Here is a 20,282-nt window from a genome sequence, read left to right on the forward strand (position 1 = left end):
TCCTAACACTTGAGCACCCGTTGGGTGCTGCGGGCTAAGCCCCGACGGAGCCCTTCCTCGCCCCTGCGGTTCCCCACCTGCCCGGACATCCTCGGTCCTCGGGAGGTACCTGAGGACCGAGTGGGACCGCGACAGCGCCCAGAGACAACAGACACAGGTTCCCTTCTGAAAGCCTACTTCGGAGGCTTCTGGGAGACCCCATCTCTGAGGACACTCCATCGCCCTGCCTCCTGGGGTGACACCCCTATCCCGGAGGTTTCCTTACCCTACCGCCAGGCAGGATCACCCTCTGCCTCAGGGAAAGGAACTAGCTGCTTCCAGACACTGTAAGCCACCACCTGCCTCAGGGTTGGGCTAGGTGGCCCAAATCCTTGCCGGCTGCCAGAGCACTGGGCTCTCACAGGGCACCCTGAGCTGGGGCCCCTCACTGTGGGTTAGGATGGAAAGGAACAGGACCCTATGGGGACTTCTCAGGACAGACCTCTTCCCCATGTCCTCTGCTGCGTCACTCTTCTCAGAAGTACCTAGATAATACTATCTGATCCACATTTCCTGAGTTGTTTTATAGTTGCTAAAACTACCACCAAATGGGAGAAAGTAACCACTTGATGATCAGGCCCATGTAGCCCCAGGATGGTTAACACCTGTGAGGCCACCCTGTTACCTCACCATCCATCAATCCGAACTGCACATGTGCTGATCACATATCCTGCGATTCTGCCCTTCACCTGGCCTTTGAAAACACTTTGCTGAGGGGCTTCCCTGGTGGCTTGGCAGTAAAGAAGCCACCCGCGATGCAGGAGACACCAGTCTGATCCCGGATCTGGGAAGATCTCACATGCTGCGGAGCAACTAAGCCCGTGCTCTACAACTACTGAGCCTGTGCTCTAGAGCCCATGCTCCACAAGACTGAAAAGTGAGAAGTGTTAGGCGCTCAGTCGTGTCCGACTGGTTTGCGACCCTGTCAGGCTCCTCTGTCCATAGAATTCTCCAGGCAAGAACACTGGAGTGGGTTGTCATGCCCTCCTCCAGGGGACCTTCCCAACCCACGGATCCGTCCTGGGTCCACCTGCATTGCAGGCAGATTCTTTCCAGTCTGAGCCACCAGGGAAGCCCACTGCACAACAATGAGAGCTAGAACTAGAGAGCTGCCCCTTCTCTCCACAATGAAAGAAAAGCCCGCACAGCAACGAAGACCCAGAACAGCCAAAAATAAATTAAAAAAAAAAAAAACAGACACTAATTTGTGGACCTAGCTTGACCGTGTGAAAGTGCTATGAAAGTGTTAGTCACTTAGTCATGTCTGACTCTGTGACCCTATGGACTGTAGCCCGTCAGGCTCCTCTGTCCATGGGATTTCCCAGGCTAGGATACTGGAGTGGATTGCCATTTTATTCTCTAGGGGATCTTCCCAACCCAGGGATCGAACCCAGGTCTCCTGCATTGGCAGGTGGATTCTTTACCACTGAGCCACGTGGGAAGCCCGCAGCTCTTAAGACAAAGTCCCGATTTCAGTTCCTGCAATGACTGGGGCTCCATGTGCCTCCTTGCTCTCTGCATCCACCACGCACATTCCCCCACCCTCCCTGGCTCCCAACTTAAACAGCTCCTCCTCTAACACGACTCTGGAGATGCCAAGTCTGGGTTAGGACTCCCCTAGGTGTTCCCACAGCCCTTGTGACCCCCAGCCCAGCACCACACCTTGGGTTATGTGGGTGTCTTCTGCTACTTTGGGGGCTAAGTGAGGCTGGGACTATATCTTGTTATCCAGCACAGGGCCGTGCCCACAGCGGGTGCTTGATAACAACTGGAAAAGGAAATAAAGGATCTCCTTTAGCCCATGGACCACTTTCCCCTGAGCACAAGCCCAGAAATCACTCACCCCAGGGGATGGGCTGACAGCACCCACAGTCCTCTCTGTGGTTTGCACTGACCCCACCCTCACTGCCCCAGCACTCGCCAGGTTGGGGCATCTACCTCTGCCAGTGAGCCTGTCTTCTCCTCGTTCCTCGGCATCCTTCCTCTACCCTACCCTGTCCTGGGGCTGCCTCTCTCTCTCCCTTCCTCTAGAGTCTGCAGAAGGCAGCTGCAGGAGGTCAGAAGGTGGGAGGAGAGTACATGGGTGGGGCTCTTCCTTCCCTAATCCTTCCTGAAAGCTCCTGGGTGCAATCTGACACCCCTCCACCCCACTCCCTCAGCTACAGCTCCCGCCTTCTTCCATTCAGAGCCACAATCTGAGAAACGGAGATTTTATCTTGAGAGCCCCAGGGAGGGACTGATTGAAGAGACCCCTCTGCAGCTCATAGCAACTGAATAGGAGATCAGAGGCCAGTGGGAAAGGGGGGTTCCCACCAGGCTCCAGTAAACCTTACCCTCCTGAGCCTTGGCCCTGCAGGCTGTGGACAAGAAACATTACCCAACTCCCCTGTGAAGAACGTTGCCCACTATGTCAGTTCTCTTTCCTTCTTCCCTGGTGGCTCAGGTGGTAAAGAATCTGCCTGTAATGCAGGAGACCAGGGTTTGATCCCTGGATTGAGAAGATCCCCTGGAGAAAGGAATGGCAACCCACTCCAGTATTCTTGTCTGGAGAATCCCATGGACAAGGTGGGGCTAAGGTCCTTGGGGTCACAAAGAATCGGAGGCAACTGAGCAACTAACACTTTCACTTTCATCCCAGTTCTGCAAGAATCTAGCCATTAGCTACTGCAGCAGACCGTGGGCGGTGCACCTGAGGACCATTCGGGATGAAAAAATCAAGAAGCCTTCTGTGCTCCGGATACTAACTCTGCAGAGTGAAGATGCATATCAAAGGAATAATTGCAATGAACCCAGTCCTTGCATCTTCCCTTACATAGAAAAACCAGGGCTGGAATCATTCATTTGAGGTGTCGGTTCTTTGTGATAGTAATCTACATGTTTTTGTTTTTGCTAGCAAAATGTGCCTGTATATCCTGGGTCTTCCCTTACCTCTTCAGAGCAACTCCTCAGCACTTTCTGAGATGCTGTCTTCTGGGCTTTTGTCTTCATTAAGGTCCCCAAATAAAATTTAACTCACAACTTCCAGGTTGCGCAATTTTCTTCAGTCCACACAGACGAGGGATGAAAAAGGCTCCCAATGATGCTAGCCCTGAGTGCTGTCACCCAGATCCACCCACAGCTCTGTAAAGGGCCCTTTTAGCGAGCTCTCTTCTAATGAGCATTGTTAAGAATGACTATTTCCTGAGATCTTCCCTGGTGGTCCCGTGGCTGGGATCCCAAGCTCACAATGCAGGGGGCTTGGGTTCAATCCCTGGTCAGGGAACTAGATCCCACGTGCTGCAACTCAAACCCAGCACAGCCAAATAAATAATTCTTTTTAATAAAAGGAACTCCCCTGGTGGTCCAGTGGCTAAGAATCTGCCTGCCAATGCAGGGTACATGGATTGAATCCCTGGTCTGGGAAGATTGCACATGCAGCGGGGCAGCCAAGCCTGTGTGCTGCAACTGCTGAAGCTCACGTGCCCTGGAGCCCATGTTCTGCGACAGGAAAAGCCGTCACAATGAGAAGCCCGTGCACTACAACGAGAAAGTGGCCCACACTCGCCACAACCAGAGAAAACCCTGGACAGCAACAAAGACCCAGTGCAGCCAAAAATAAACAAACATTAAAAAAAAAAAGACTGCTAGAACTTTTACACGCAGTGTGGCAGCCACACTATAGATGGGAACTCTGCCTGGGGCCAGAGCAATACCCAGTGATGCCCAGAAAGCCCGTGCTCTACAGGACTGTCACTCCGGGAGCGTGAGAGCTAGGTGGAGCACAGCCCAGGGCCCATGTTGTTCCTCTTCACCAGCACCTGCCCCCCGGCTTCCTCCATATCAGAAGGCAGAAACGCCAGACCCACTTTTCAGCTTCCTTTGTCCAGCCAATCAGACGTACCCTCCTGGGGTCAGATGTCCCTTCCCTGGAGTCAGAGGTCCCTTCCATGAGGCATGCTCAGAGGGCTGGTGACCAGCGGCAGGACAGCAGAGCCTCTGCTGTGGTGGGGGTCCTGGCAGCTGGGGAGCAGCCCACAGTGTCTGCCAGAGAAGAACTGTGATGTGGGCATGACCTGTCTTGTCCTCCTACACCCTCAGTGGTCCTGGGAGGAACACACATTCCTTTTCATAAATTCCACAGTTTCTTCCACCTGATAAAGCTGTCAGCAGGTGACCAGGGAAATGGGGGTGCATCAGGACTGGACGTTTGCCTGGTTGGAGCCAGAGGCAGTGGAAATCCAGCCAGGACGAAGGGAGAGGTTTTTGCAGCCTTGGCAGGCTGAGACAAAACTAAAACAGCCATTACTGCCAGCATGGGACAGGTCTTCCCCGACTTACGATGGGGCTACATCCTAATAAACCCCCTGTAAGTTGAAAATGTCATAAGGTGAAAATGTACTTAATACATTCAGGACATTGACTGCCTTCTCAGTGAGGCCTTCTTACATCCTTACAACCCTGTCCCAAGCCCTCCGCTCTGTCCCAGCACCCTCTACTACATCTTTCTCTGTTTTTAAACTTTTCGCTGCACCCCGTGTTATGTGGGATCCTAGTTCACTGACCAGGGATCAAACCCCCACGCCTCACATTGGCAGCATGGAGCCTTAACCACTGAACTGCCAGGGACGTCCTGATGCACTACATCTTTACACATCTCTTTGCTGTGTCTCCCAACACCAGAAAGTCAGCATTGTGAGGCAGGGGGTTTGCCCCTGTGGGGCTTCCCTGGTGGCTCAGATGGTAAAGAATCTGTCTGCAATGCAGGAGACCCAGGTTGGAAAGATTCCCTGGAGAAGGAAATGGCAACCCACTCTAGTATTCTTGCCTGAAGAATCCCATGGACTGAGGAGCCTGGCGGGCTACAGTCCACGGGGTTGCAAAGAGTCAGACAAGACTGAGTGACTAACACTTTCACTTACTGCTATATTCCTACTGCTTAGTACATAGCAGGTACTTTATGTGCCAAGTTGATGAATTAAGTGAGATGAAGATGCATATGAAAGAATCAGAGGAATCAGATTGCCACCAACTTCCACCCCTTCTCCACATCCCTTACTCACCTAACCAAGGTGTTCTCCCCTGATACCTCATGAGGTCGTTTCTTTGCAAGGGGAGTCAAGTCTTCTCAAACCCCTCTCCCTAACTCCTTAAATTAGAGATGGATTCCAGCATGTGTGGAGACCTTATTACAAAGTCAAACCCAGGGGAGGGCTTACGTATCAAAGGAATCTTAAGACTTTGGTATTTTACATTAGCTAAAATATACAGACTTTACGTGGGCAGAGACTTTATGTAGCCATCTTAGAGAGGGCAGAATTTATCAATATAGGTGATCTTACCTGGAACTGGGATTCAATGTGCTAGCATAAGCTACTGGAGGTTGTTCCGCAAGTCTGGTTGCTTGACTGAAATGAAAACTGGGTCTCACTAAATGCAGTTGAGATGACAGTTGCTTCCTGGTATAATGTAAAGAATCCAAAGCTTCAGAAAGATTCATACATTCATTCAAAACAAATGTTGGACATAAATGTTGGACAGAATTGATCCAGGACAACTCACCTTTTCCCTGAGTCCCTGGAGAGGACCCAGGAGATACTCCCTTCACCGAGGCTTTGGAAGGTTCATTGCTGAGAAGTTTCCATTCGCTAGGGCAGCTATAACAAAGTACTAGACTCTGAGTGGCTCCAACCACAGAAACTTACAGTCTCATAGTTGTGGAGGCTGGATGTTTGAGGCCAAGATGTCAGTAGGACCCTGCTGTCTCTGAAGGTGCTAGGGAATTTTGGTTTAGGGTCACAGCCTACTCCATTATGACTTCGTCTTAATTTATGACACCTGCCTTTGGGCAGGATCAACAGACCCCTAGGACCAAAACTGATGGGAAGCCAGTAGAATCCTACCCGATATGTATGACAAGAGAACCAGAGGTCTGATGACCTGAGACCTAACTGCGGAGGAGAGGATCTCTCACTAATTTTCCAGATCAGGTCAGTTCACAAACCCTGAGGTCCTTGAAGGAAGCAGGGTGGGTGCCTGTTAAGGTGGCCCTGTGAAAACAGCCCAGCTTCATGCCAGCACTTTCCCCACAAGCCTTCCCAAAGCGACCTGTGGCCATTCGCCAGGGTTTGGCAGACACCTCTTTCGGTCTACCACAAAGCCATTTTCCACTTTTAATGAAACAATTTTTGCTTAAACAACAAATGTGCCCAGCCTCAGGGGATGAATAGTGACTGGTCTATACCAAACATGGCAACACTCACCTTAAAGGTGATAATTATATATTATTAACATGTAATATACAAGCCAATTATAAAGATAATTCAAATGTTGTTGAAATCTATGTCTTTGTAACATTTCTATCCAAATACCCTCTGATCCTATCTTAAACTTCTTTAGCATAACCATATATCATTGCTCTTTCTAAATTGGTTGTGTGTGTGGTAGACTAGTGGACCTGAATTAAAATTCTAGTAGTGTTATATTTCATTTCTTCTGTGGTTGCTTTGCTGTTGCAAATCTTCAAAACTTCTTCAAAAAGTGCTAGGAAGGGAATTCCTTGGTGGCCCAGTGGTTAAGACTTTGCCTTCCAACATAGGGGATACAGGTTCGATCCCTGGTCTGAGAGCTAAGATTCCCACATACCTTGCGGCCAAAAGAACCAAAGAATAAAACAAAAGCAATATTGTAACAAATTCAATAAAAACTTCAAAAAAAAAAAAAAAAGTGCTAGGAACCCTTCAAGGAGGTCAGGTATCCACTCCAGGAACTCTATGCCCAGGGACAAGGTGGGGACAGTAACCTCACATATCAGGAAGATGGTCAGAGCTGACATCACTCTGAGCCTAGTTCCCGTCACAGCTGTGACACAGGCACCCTCTGCCCTGACACACTAGGAGAGGCACGTGCGGGCACCCAGCCACGCCCAGCTTCATCATGTCCCTGGAGGAACCATGCTGCCAACACCCCAGCCCCGGGGCAGAAGGCATATAAATAAATAAAACGAAAGTCACTCAGTCGTGTCCGGACCCCACTCCGGACTATAGTCCATGGAATTCTCCAGGCCACAATACTGGAGTGGGTAGCCTTTCCCTTCTCCAGGGGATCTTCCCAATCCAGGGATTGAACCCAGGTCTCCCACATTGCAGGTGGAATCTGTACCAGCTGAGCCACAGGGAAGCCTAAGAATACCGGAGTGGGTTAGCCTATCCCTTCTCCAGTGGATATTCCCAACCCAGGAATCAAACTGGAGTGTCCTGCCTTGCAGGCAGATTCTTTACCAACTGAGGTACCAGGAAAGCCCTATCAGGGAAGAAGGTGTATGAAGTCAAACAAAATCCTAAGGCGTGGAAGGGAAGGATAAATTAGAAACTTGGTATTAATATGCACCATATATAAAATAGATAACGAGGACCTGCTGTAGTTCACAGGGAACTCTTCTCAACACTCTGTAATAATCTAAATGGGAAAAGAACATGAAAAGAATGAATATATGCATAAGTGAATCACTATGCTGTACAACTGAAACACATAAATCAACTATACCCCCATAAAAAAAATATTCTTCCCTACTCTGCCCAAAATCTGAAAAAACATGTTTTTTATTGCACAAGGGTGAGAAATTCTGAGGCAGAGGAAAGGGTACCCCTAGTCACCATCTTCCCCAGGCCAGAAGCAACAAAGCATACCAGAGAACCAGCCAACACGCTCCACCCACAGCCTTGTGTACCCCCTCCATCCTCGACCCCTCTCCAAGGATGCCAGTATTAGGGACCCACATTTCTAGGGACCCCAGATCCCCACTATGTCTGTTTCTCACCCAGTGGTGAGGGCCGAGCAACCTGGGTCGGCCCAGAGAAAACTCGGGCCCTGCCCAGGGCTCATTCCAGGGCAGAACAGTTTCTGCTCCTGGGATGGGTTGGCAGTGGGAGCTGGACGAAGGGTCCCACCCAGACTTTCTGGGAGACAGCACAGCATGGGGGTCTGTAAGCTGCTGGAAAGAGTACCTCACCAAGGGAGGCCTGCCCACAAGACACAACATTAGGAGTATTCTTTTTTAAAGTATTTATTGCAGAAAATGTTGGACACAGTGTGACGAGTGGCTGAGTTCCAACAACATCCATTCCAGGACGAGGAGGAAAAACGTCTGCAACAGGACCACATGGACCGTCCCGGCTGTAAGTGGGCAACCAGCCAGGTGGATGCTGCCCAGGCAGAGAGCCAGCTCAAGGTGAGCCCCTGCTGGGATCCCAGACCTCCCTCTGCCCCCTCCCAGTCCTGTGACACATTTGGCCCTGGCGGCCCTCTGAACAGAGAGGAGAGGCCTCGCTGGTTTCACCTCAGTGAGCCTGAGGTCCTGGAGAGGTGGTGACATGTAGATGCTCATGCCACTGACCAAAGGGACCCACTATGGGTAACAAGCCAGCATGGCCGGAAGTCACCAAGACTCTCGCGGCCACAGAAGCAAAGGCTGCAGTCCCCGAGTCCCAAAGGCAGCAGCATGGCCCACTGGCCCCAGGTCTAAGGACCCTGGGGCTCCGATGGAATGTCGGGCCACAGCCCTGTCCTGGGCATCTCCCCACCCAGGTTTGGCCAGAGCTGCTGCGGCACTTGAGGCCATCAGCCCAGGCCAGGGTCACGGGATCCTTGGGCCTGACTTCACCCAGGACCACCACCCATGGACAGCAGCACATCCAACTACAAATCCACACACATTCTCACCCAGCCTCACAAGGTGCTGGCTAGTCTGTTCTCCCAGCTACAAAATGGAGCTGGAATCTACTGCCCAGCCCACCTCTCTGGGCCCCAGAGAACTCAGGGGCATGACGGCAGGCTTCCCGAGGTTGTCTTCATCAGGCTCTTTAGTACAAGAATCAAAAGTGATGACGTGGCTGGGAAAATCCTCCCAGGCCAGGGGCTGACTCCAGCTCCTGCCTTTCCCAGGCTTCATCCCCCAGGTGGAAGTCAACGAACCCCAGGACAGGCTTTTCAAATCCTTCACAGCAAACGCAGGTCAGGCCACCGGTGTATACTCGTGTGTGGACACCGGCAGCAGCAGTCGAGGTAGCCGGTGGCACAGCTGGGAGCTGAAGAGGGCAGCCTCTCCCTCAAGCGCTGGGAAGGGGGATGCGTACAAGAGCTCTGTCCTCATGTCTTTCTGTGTTGCTCCAGCTTACGTGTTGCACCATGAGAGCAGTTGGGGCAGGGGTGGCCTTGGCCACCGGCTCCCACAAGTATTCCAGTGTAGGCATCATTGGGAAAGGGTGACTGCCAATGCCCCCCTCCCTCTGTGTTTCTGGGTATCCCCATGTGCAAAAGTGAACACACTGCTTTCCCAAGCATCTGCCAATGCAGACGCAGGGACCCCAGGGTCTAGCCTGGGGAGGGGGCTGCCTGCCGTGCTGGAGGCTCTTCAGCTCCTGGAAGGGTGGGCTGGAGAGGGTTTACTTCTGCTGACTGGGCAGAAGCAGCTCAGGATTCCCTGAAGATTTTGCCTCTGGCTCCAGAAGTAGCTGCAGAGAGGTCAGCAGAACCCTGGCAGGGTCCCCAGGTCCACCCAGGCAGCGCAGCCTCGGTGGCTGAAAACATCACAGCAAGTGCTTTCCATTTCACATTTTTGGGGTTTCATGCTTCACAAGGCCCCCCGGCTGGTGAGAGAGAACAGGAGGAGCAGGTGTGGGAGCCCTCTCACCAGCTGGGGGCAGACGCGGTCAGGCGAGCGATGCTCAGCAGCAGGTCAGACACCACGTATACAGCCCTGTGGCTGCCAACAAGGAAACAGGTGGGCTGGGGCAGGGCTTCTGGGTGCCACCAGCCAATCATGGCTCTGAGGGCGTTTCCTGGGCGGTGACTGTCACACAGACCAGTGGGCCTGGAATGACTGCTGTCCACAGGGATCAACGCCGGCCGGGGGGTCACAGTGGACGAGATACGGTCACTGGTGAGCTGGGACCGTGACGAGGGCTTCCTCTGGAGGCCGAGAGATGTCTACATTCTGCACAAAAATAGACACACAAGAGCACTGACCCTGTGCCAAGAAGAGACAGACACTGCTGTCTGCTCTGCTCATCACTGCAGCTGCTGGACTCACATTCTCACCCTGAGGAGCCCCAGCTGCAGGACTTTCAGCCCAGCCGTCCCTAAGAGCTGGGGGTCAAGAGTCACTTGGCACATGGTGGGTGGACAGACACCAGAACAAAGGTGGGAGGGGGAGGACACCTCCAGTTACCGCTCGCTCCTTGCAGACAGGTCAGTGGTTACCCAGAAAGAGGCCATCCCCTCCTCCTGCCTCAGGTCTGGGTCAGGTGGGGAGAAACACCTAGCTGGGGATTATATCCTCATCATGGGGGCAGGAAGGGGACCAGCTCCTGGGGATGCCCTTCTCCTGGCTGTGTCAGTGGGCAGATGTCAGATATGGGCCCAGCAGCCTGTAGGCATCTCTTGGTCTGCAGTTGGTCTGTCCCTTGAGAGCTGGGGCCCCAGGCCCCCTGCATGTCCTGAAACCACCACTGCCCCCGCCGAAACCAACAGAGAACTCAAGCTCACTCAGGAGGCTCACAGCTGGGCCTGGCCGTGGCGCTGGCTGTGTCTGGACCCCCAGGAACATGCCCACCACCCCAGCAGTGACCCCGCTGCTACCTGAGGCCTATCTCGGTGTGTGTTCACGGCTGCCACATTCAGGAATATGGACTCCACTTTACAACCTGCCAAAGGGAAGACACACATCCATTTCCCCTCCTGAAAGGCAGTTAGGCCACAGGTAGAAGTTTCCCCCAGGAGTCAGCTTGGGGTGCTGGGGACCGAACACTGCCTCAGCCTCACCCCAGACCTCCCACCTTAGGCATTTCTGGGGGCCCCCTGGGGAAGGATGAGGCACCTTGTCAGGTCCAAGTCTCCATGCCACTGCCCAGCACAGGCTCAGCGAGGAGCCCAGGCACCAGGCAGGGCCACGCTGAGGACAAGAAGCCTCCTCTGGGGCTGAGGACAGTCCGAGGAGCAACAAGCCGAGCTCAGTGAGGGGTCATTATGCACAGTCCTCAGGGCCCCCAAACCACCATACCCAGCCCTGTTGCACATACGAGGCCAAATCACCATGGTACCAGGCGCTCAGTGCAGAGGGGAACGAGGGGATTAACACACACATAATGACATCGGCTACCACTGAGCTTCGCAAGTATTGCCCTAAGGACCCAACCGTGTATGGGGGTGCCTCTCCCAGTGCTAAAGGGGAAAAAATCGAGACCGAGAAGGTTAGGAAGCCGCCCGAGGCCTCTGCTGGCAGAGCTCAAGGCAGGGGCACATATTCTAAGGTTCAGGTACTGGGTGCCATGGGGCTTTGTCAGGGATTCTAGAAAAATCAGTAGAAAAGCCCTTCCTATGGGTGGGTGATGGTTAAGGAAAAGATCACCAGGGGGCCACAGAAATCAAAACAAAAAAATTAAAACGCAAACTGGGGTGTTATCCTTCAAAGGAAAAAAAAAAAGCAAACTGGATCTTGCCTAGGAAATCCCATGGACAGTGGAGCCTGGTGGGCTCCAGTCCATGGGATCACAAGAGTCAGACAGGACTTAGCGACTAAACAAAAACATGGACTTGGCAGTTTCTGTTATATCCGTGCTGTAAGAATCGAAATAATTAAAAGCAGTATTTGTATTGTATAGAAAACAAAAAGCAAACGGGAAAGGTAGTGGGGTGGCGGCAGGAGCAATGAGCTTCTAATAGAATTTTCAAGGGAGGGGTTTGCAGACAGTCAAGGAACCGCGTAGAGAGCCAGGCTGGCCACCAGGTCAGCATGCGGGAAGCTCCCTTACCGTAAGCCACGGGGGTCAGCTTCAGGACCGTGTGCAGCGGACACTTGAGGTAGGGCAGCTGCTCTGTGGACACAGGCAGGGAGGGCTGGCACTGGGGAGGACCAGGTGACAGTCCCCCGAGATCTCTCACACACACCCCACCTCCCCCGGTGGGGGCCGTGTCCGCACCTGCCGCCTTGTCAAGGAAGTAGGCCAGGAGGCAGCGCATCACAGCCTGGTGGCAGATGACCAGCACGTTCTCTTGCCGCTCCAGCTCCATGATGACAGGCTCGAGTCGCTGGACTAGGTCCTCGTAGGACTGTAAGGGCAAGTGGGAGGCGTCCCTCAGCCCAGCTCCGGGCATAGGCATGGACATGACCTGAGGAGGGGGCTACCTTCTCCCGGAACGCCTCGCCCTTTTGGAAGGTTGGGGAGGACTGGCAGTCTGACAAAGGGATCCCCTCCCCAATCCCAGGGCCTGGTCCCAGTAGGATCAAGAGGGCAGGGCTGGGGTTCATGCTGCATCCAAGGGATCACCTCCCTGCCTACTCTGGGCCGTTCGCTGAACCCTCAGCTGCTGGAATTCACATGCTGGCCGCTGACGACTGGTGGAAAAGACTGCTCCCTGGGGACCCACAGCACACGGATATGTGCTGTGAAGTGCAAAGAATGAGCCTTGGGGGAAGGGGAAAGCAAGCCCCCAAACTTCCCACAGTACAACCTGTCAGAACACCTGAGATCCCAGGAAAGACCCTTACAGCCCCGTACACCTCCCAGGCGCCGTGAGGGAGCCCATGGACCAACCTTGGGGCCTGGCAGGTTCAGAGCTTTACACTAGGAGACCCAGCCCTGGGGCTTCACCCCTCTTTGCACAGAGTGAGCAGTCCTTTCTGGGGGAAAAAAAATAAAGGCCTCAAGCTTGGAGCTGTGTTGGGCTCATGTTTTGATTGGGCATAACACTAACCTGATGTGTGTGGGTGCCCCGGGTTTCTGAGGGAAATCCTAGATTGATTCTTTTGGCAACTAACTTCCCTACCAGTTCCTCCCCCTGCCCCACCCTGCCCTATCCTCTGAGCAGGTAGCTACTCTGTTTCACTTATCTGGAGTGCTTCTAAATTTGGGCTCTGCCTCACAGTATGATGTGAGGAAACACTGATGCTACCCAGAGCTGTCCTGTCCCCAAGGACAGCACAGCCTGGCATTTGGACCAGAGGCTCCTGCATGGGTACACAGATGCGTGTACACCCAGGGGCTCCTGCACGGGTACACAGACGCGTGTACACACAGAGCTGTGTCTGTGGGAGGTGCTTTTGTTTGGCCACTGCCCCAGGTCACCTCCGAGCAGTGGAAGACACACGAGTCCCAGGGGACGCCGTTTCTACCCAAGACTTGGGCTGAGGCAAGAGCCAGTCTGAGGGGAGGTGACAGGGCAGGTGACTTGTGGTGGCCACGACTCATGTGGGGAAGGAGAATCCCTAGGTCTGGATTCAGGGCTGGGGGTGGTGTCTGGAGCAGCAGGGAGGATGGCGTCAGCCCATGAAGGGAGAGTAAAGATGGGGGCAGCACTGGCCATCCCCCACCCAAGGAGGGGCCTACAGCCTGGGCCACAGCGGGAAGTGAAGGAGACCACACACACCCAGGTGGCCGACCTCTGAGGCCAGGCCCCTCCTGCTGCCCACGCAGCCACTGCAGAGCCCCTCAGGGCCCTCGGCCACAGGCAGGCAGCAGGTGGCAGGGACTGAGCCCCCAAATCCCACCTACCTCCCCCTTGGGGTACCGGTACCGGTACTTGTCTTGGTCTCGCAGGGCAAACTCCAGTGGATAATGGTCCTGAATCTCCTCGTAGGTCATTTCCTCACAGACGCCCTAGGGAGACACCACAGTCATCACAGTGCCCACTCCAGGCCCGGGGTCGGGAAGGGCGTTTCCTGGGCCACGGGGGCTTCCTGGCCCGGAGGTTAGAACCCAGCTGGGAAGAGTAGGCTCCCTGGGAATACTAAGCAGGGGGCGCTCTTGCACTTGGAAATAGCTATCAGGAGTCTTTTCAACCCACCCATCATACATCCAGCCATCCAGTTTATGCCATAAAAATACACACAGAAATGTTAACTAGGTGTCTTTTCTAAAGAGTCTTTTGTTTTCTGTGCTCGAGAAATGCTACACCAGGAGGGTGGGGCTCAAAAAAAAAAAAAAAGAAAAAGAAATGCTACACCAGCGCATGGACTACTGTCAGTTCCGTTCAGTTCAGTCGCTCAGTCACGTCCGACTCTTTGTGACCCCATGAATCGCAGCACGCCAGGCCTCCCTGTCCATCACCAACTCCAAGAGTTCACCCAAACTCTTGTTCCTCGAGTCGGTGATGCCATCCAGCCATCTAATCCTCTGTCGTCCCCTTCTCCTCCTGCCCCCAATCCCTCCCAGCATCAGAGTCTTTTCCAATGAATCAGCTCTTCGCATGAGGCGGCCAAAGTACTGGAGTTTCAGCTTTAGCATCATTCCTTCCAAAGAAATCCCAGGGCTGATCTCCTTTAGGATGGATTGGTTGGATCTCCTTGCAGAGTCCAAGGGACTCTCAAGAGTCTTCTCCAACACCACAGTTCAAAAGCATCAATTCTTCGGCGCTCAGCTTTCTTCACAGTCCAACTCTCACATCCATACGTGACCACCGGAAAAACCATAGCCTTGACTAGACAGACTACTGTACAATATAAAGTAAGATTTCACTCATGTCACTCAGGCTGTACACATATGCGCAGCATAGAGGACCTTATACAAATGCCATTTTAAAACAAAACCAAAGAGCCCAGGAAAATGTGTGGTCTGACTGATGTCAGTCTTCCAAGGCTCAAGCCAAGACCCAGCACACAGGCTATGTCTAGAGAGGAAGCAATTAAACGCCCGTAATAAAAAGCAGGTGTTTTATGGTGTGTGTGTGTTTTTCCCCTAGACAAAGCCTTGGGGCAAAGTTGTCTATAAAAAAGGAAATATAAAGGGGAAAATTTATATCTGTAAATGCCTATATCAAAAAAGAAAGATCTCATATCACTAATCTAAATCTTCCACCTTAAGATCCTGGAAGAATAGGAAACTAAACCCAAAGCAGGCAGGAGAACACAGTACAAATTCAAACAGAAATTCATGAAATAGAAAACAGAGAATAGAGAAAAGCAACAAAATCAAAAGTTAGTTCTTTGAAAAGATAAGAGAAAACTCTTACTAGGATGACAGGAAAAAAGATAGTGCAAATTATTAAACCAGGAATGAAACAGGGATATTATTAAAAAGCTTATAGAGACAAAAAAGATTATAAGGGAATGTTATGAACACTTCTGACTCAACAGACGTGAGTTTGAGCAAACTCTGGGATATAGTGGAGGACAGAGGAGCATGGCATGCTGCAGTCCATGGGGTCACAAAGAGTCGGACATGACTCAGTGACTGAACAACAATAAAATACAAAGAAATAAGAAAACTTAGATCAAATACGAAAATTCTTACAAAGATACAAACTACCCATTGTGAGATGAATGTGTTCTCCCAAAAGACACGCTAAAGTCCTAGACCCTGGGAACTGTGAATGTGACCTTATTTGGAAATTGTCTTTGCAGATATAGTCAAGTAGATGAGGTCCAATGACTGGTGTCCTTTTAAGAAGGCCATGTGAAGACACAGGGAGACACACACAGGAAGAAGGCCACATGAGGGGGACAGGGACTACAGTGATGCACCAGTAAGCCGAGGAATGTCAAGGATTGCTGGCAGTTACTAGAAATTTGGTAAAAAGATGGGCACTATTAGGAGGAATTCCCTGGCGGTTCTCGTTGCCGAGGGCCTGGGATCAATCTCTGATCAAGGAACTAAGATCCTGCAAGTCAGGTGCAGCCAAAAGAAATGATCAGGGTGATGGCTCAGAAAGAAATGAAGGACAGTAGAGAAGCCTCTATCGTCCTAGGGAATACATATATCATCGTGAACAGAATGTTGCTAGAAATATGAATGTTTCGGCATTTCCTTGGAGGTTCAGTTGGTTGGACTCTGCTTTAATTGCCATGGCCCGAAAGAGGAACTAAAGAGCCTCTTGATGAAGGTGAAAGAGGAGAGTGAAAAAGCTGACTTAACACTCAACAAGCAAAAAAACAAAGATCATGGCATCTGGTCCCATCACTTCATGGCAAATATATGGGGAAACAATGGAAACAGTGACAGCCTTTATTTTCTTGGGCTCCAAAATCACTACAAATGGTGACTGCAGCCATGAAGTTGAAAGACACTTGCTCCTTGGAAGAAAAGCTATGACAAACCTAGACAATGTATTAAAAAACAGAGACATCACTTTGCTGACAAAGGTCAGTATAGTCAAAGCTGTGGTTTTTCCAGTAGTCCTGTACGGGTGTGAGAGTTGGACCATAAAGGAGGCTGAACATGGAAGCATTGATAATTTGTACTGTGGTACTGGAGAAGATGCTTGAGAATCCCTTGGACTGCAAGGAGATCAAACCAGTCAATCCTAAAGGAAATGAATCCTGAATAGTCATTAGAAGGACGAAAGCAGAAACTAAAGTTCCAATACTTTGGCCACCTGATGTGAACAGCCAACTCGTTAGAACAGACCCTGATGCTGGGAAAGATTGAAGGTAGGATCATTAGAAAAGACCCTGATGCTGGGAAAAATTGAAGGCAGGAGAAGGAGACGACAGAGGATGAGATGGTTGGATGGCATCAGCCATGCAGTGGACATGAGTTTGAGTAAGCTCTAGGAGATGATGAAGGACAGGGAAGCCTGGTGTGCTGAAATCCATGGGGTCATAAAGAGTCGGACATGACTCAGCAACTGAACAACTGAACAACTGAACAACCATGAAGAGATGACTAACAGGTCATAGATATTATCAGTAGACTAGTTTCCAAACTACAGATAAAGAAGGGGATCCAGAGCATCTAAGAAAATAATCAGATTAACTCCAAAGAAAAAAGAAAAATCAAGGCTTCTCTGCAACACCAAGTGTTACAGCCACATTCATGTCCCTGAAAGGTACATATCAGATCTCTCACCTGAGTCAGGGAGCTGTTAGCTGCATGAGAAAGAGAAGTCGGGGCTGGAAACCTCCCAAAACTTCCACCAACCATAACTGATGAAAGCCCACAAAATGGGTTAAAGAACCTATAAAATGGGTCCAAAAAATTGCTTACTCTTTCCAAAGAGTTCATCAACTCTAAAGAGCTAAAACATGGAGAAGGGAATGGCAACCCACTACAGCATTCTTGCCTGAAGAATCCCATGGACAGAGGAGTCTGGCAGGCTATGGTCCATAGGGACACAAAGAGTCAGACACGACTGAAGCGACAGCCCACACGCACTAAAAACAATTAAAAAAAAAAAAAAAAAGAAGACCTAAAACAGATTAAAAAAAAAAAACCATGATGCTAAACTCTGCCCAATTACAGTAATGAAGGAAAAAAAAAGCAGATGGAAACAAACAGAAATAATACATTCTCATAATTCCCAATAGAATCAAGAATTGTTTTCCTGTTACTAATTTTGATAAGTATATTTTAGTTATTCCTTTATTTATAAGAATTCTACTTAAGAATGTCTTTGAAAAGCTGTAGGTAATGAACATTGGAATAATAAAAGCCATTGCTTGCCTTCCAAATCACAGAAAAGATGGTGTTTATACAGGGGGAAAAAATGAAATGAAGAGAAATTTGCAAGCTATTGGGTAAAAAAACGGACAAAGACAGCAACTGTAATAATAAATACAAATGGGTTTAGATCCCTAAATGAAAAAAGTTATCAGGTCAAAAAATAAACCAAAGATATGGCCCTTCCATCTAAAGAAATGACAGAAAGAGGTTAAAAATAAAAAGAAGTGGGGCTTCCCTGGTGGTTCAGTGGTAAAGAATCCGCCTGCCAATGCAGGAGACACAAGTTCGATTTCTGATCTGAGACGATCACACATGCCGCAGGGCAACCAAGCTACCAGCAACTGAGGCACCACAGCTACTGAGCCTGTGCTCCAGAGCCTGGGAACCATCACTACTGGGGCACGTGCTGCAACCACTGCAGTCTGTGCACCCCAGAGCCTGTGCTCAGCAACGAGAAGCCACCTCGATGAGAAGCTCGAGGACTGCAACACAGAGGAACCCCACTCACTACAGTCTCCTGCACTGCAGGCAGATCCTTTACCAACTGAGCTACAGGGGAAGCCCAGAGAAAGCTGGCACAGCAACAAAGACACAGCACAGCCAAAACTAAAATAAATAGATTTTTAAAAAATAATAAAAGGGAGTAAGTATAGCCAAAATATATGGATGCAAAGCAAGGATGGCAAATTTAAACCAAAATGAGATAGCATCTCATACTCATCAGAACTGTCTGTCAAAAAAAACCCAGAAAAATAACAAGTGTTGGCACAGATGCGGAGAAATCAGAACCCTTGTGCACTGATGGTAGGAATCTATAAAGGTGGAGCTGCTGTGGAAAAAAATACAGCAGTTCCTCAACAAAATAAAAATAGAATTACCATATGATCCAGTAATTCCACTTTTATATATGTAGCAAAAAGAAATGAAAGCAGTGTCTCAAAGGGATATTTACACACCCATGTTCTTAGAAGCCCTATTCACAATAGCAAAAAGGTGGAAACAACCCCAATGTTCATAGATAAAATGAGTGGATACGCAAAATGTGGTATACACATACAGCGGAACCATATTCAAACTTAAGAATGGGATCCTGACATTTGCTACAACATGGATTAACCTTGAGGACACGATGATAAGTGAAAGAAGCCAGTCACAAAAAGACAAATACTATCTGATTCCACTTATGTGATACACGTAGAGACAGAAAAATCATACAGACAGAATCAAAGAGACAGAAAAGGGAATGGTAGTTGTTAGAGGCTGCTGCTGCTGCTGCTAAGTCACTTCAGTCGTGTCCGACTCTGTGCGACCCCATAGACGTCAGCCCACCAGGCTCCCCCGTACCTGGGATTCTCCAGGCAAGAATACTGGAGTGGGTTGCCATTTCCTTCTCCAATGCGTGAAAGTGAAAAGTGAAAGTGAAGTCACTCAGCCGTGTCTGACTCTTAGCGACCCCGTGGACTGCAGCCTACCAGGCTCCTCCATCCATGGGATTCTCCAGGCAAGAGTACTGGAGGCTGAGTGGGCAGGAAAAATGGGAGCTATTGCTTAATGGGTACAGAGTTTCCATTTTTCAAGGTGAAGAGTTCTAGAGGGACTTTCTTGGTGGTCCAGTGGCTGGGACTCTGTGCTCCCAATGCAGGGGGCCTGGGTTCAAGCCCTGGTCAGAGAACTAAATCCCAAATGCCACAACTAAAGATTCCACATGCTGCAACTGAGAACTGGAGCAGCCAAATTAAATAAAAATAAAATAAATATATACTTTTTAAAGTTCTGGAGATGGACAGTGGTGATGATTGAATATTATGAATGTACTTAATACCACTGCACTGTGTGTTTAAAAATGGTGATTGGGACTTTCCAGGTTGTCCAGTGGTTAAGACTTCCACGGCATGGGGCACAGGTCTGATCCCTGGTCAGGGAACTAAGATTTGGCATGCCACATGGCACAACCAAAAAAAAAATTTTAAAGGTGGTTAAGATGATAAGTTTTATGTTATTTGCATTTTACAAAAAAAATATGGAAAAAGAACGTCGGAACGATAATATTCAAATTGGTCAAAGTATAAATCCATGCAAAAAGTATTTTATAGTAGACAGTAACTATCCACAATGAAGGCTGAGCCACAATGGAGTAACTGCTACCACATTTGCTCTGGGTCCAACATGAACAATTCAAAAAAAATGAAAACGGACAAAATCACGCAACAACTGTTTGTAGACTTGAGACAACAGGCAGAGCAGGGCTGTGATCCTCCAGAAGGGCCACAAGGAGCCTTTGACTGCTGCAACTTACTGCACAGGCACTTCTGGATTGCAGAGCAGAACACCACAAGGAAAGAAATAGAAGACACACAAAAAAGAACAAAATAAAAACAGAAGTACAGACAAGGGAACCTGAAGACACAGCAATAGAAAGTACCCAAGCGGAAGTTCAGAAAGAACAAAAGACTGAGAAACAATGAACCGAAGCGCGATGACCTGTGCAATCATCCCCGAGGTTGTCTAAACTATACCAAGTGGTCTGACATACATGTTGTTGGAGTCCAGAGTAGGAGACAGGCTGGCAGACATGATGGCTCAATGTTTTTTTCAAAGTTCATATTTAGAAACCCAGAAATCCAAGAATCTCAATGAATTCCAGCAGGATAAACATGAAGTAAAACATACCAAAGCATATCATAATCCAATTACTTAAAATCAATAATAAACAGAAAATAGAGTAAAAGAAGATACATTGTATACAAAACAAAGATGAGAATGACAGCAAACTTCCTGCCAGATACACCCGTGACCCAAAAGACAATGGAACAGCATTTTTAAACGCTCAAA

At 49.8% G+C, this 20,282-nt stretch overlaps 1 protein-coding gene across 5 annotated transcripts in view; it reads right to left on the reverse strand.

The window, feature by feature from the left end:
- Window positions 1-8,062: 8,062 nt before the first annotated feature.
- The window catches only part of PFKFB4 (6-phosphofructo-2-kinase/fructose-2,6-biphosphatase 4), a 41,476-nt gene continuing 29,256 nt past the window's right edge, over window positions 8,063-20,282 (reverse strand). For 3 of the 5 annotated variants that reach the window (XM_027522753.1, XM_027522752.1, XM_027522751.1), the window contains exons 10-13: window positions 13,566-13,670; window positions 11,826-12,123; window positions 10,654-10,718; window positions 8,063-10,009 (exon numbers count right to left, since the gene is read on the reverse strand). In XM_027522753.1, coding sequence (XP_027378554.1) covers window positions 9,950-10,009; window positions 10,654-10,718; window positions 11,826-12,123; window positions 13,566-13,670 — 528 coding nt within the window. In that variant the 3' untranslated portion in view covers window positions 8,063-9,949. The remainder of the gene's footprint in view (window positions 10,010-10,653; window positions 10,719-11,825; window positions 12,124-13,565; window positions 13,671-20,282) is intronic. The other 2 variants (XM_027522755.1, XM_027522754.1) reach the window with 1 other exon arrangement.

The sequence above is a fragment of the Bos indicus x Bos taurus genome, chromosome 22 (genome assembly GCF_003369695.1).
Source record: "Bos indicus x Bos taurus breed Angus x Brahman F1 hybrid chromosome 22, Bos_hybrid_MaternalHap_v2.0, whole genome shotgun sequence".
In the NCBI taxonomy this organism is placed as follows: domain Eukaryota; kingdom Metazoa; phylum Chordata; class Mammalia; order Artiodactyla; family Bovidae; genus Bos; species Bos indicus x Bos taurus.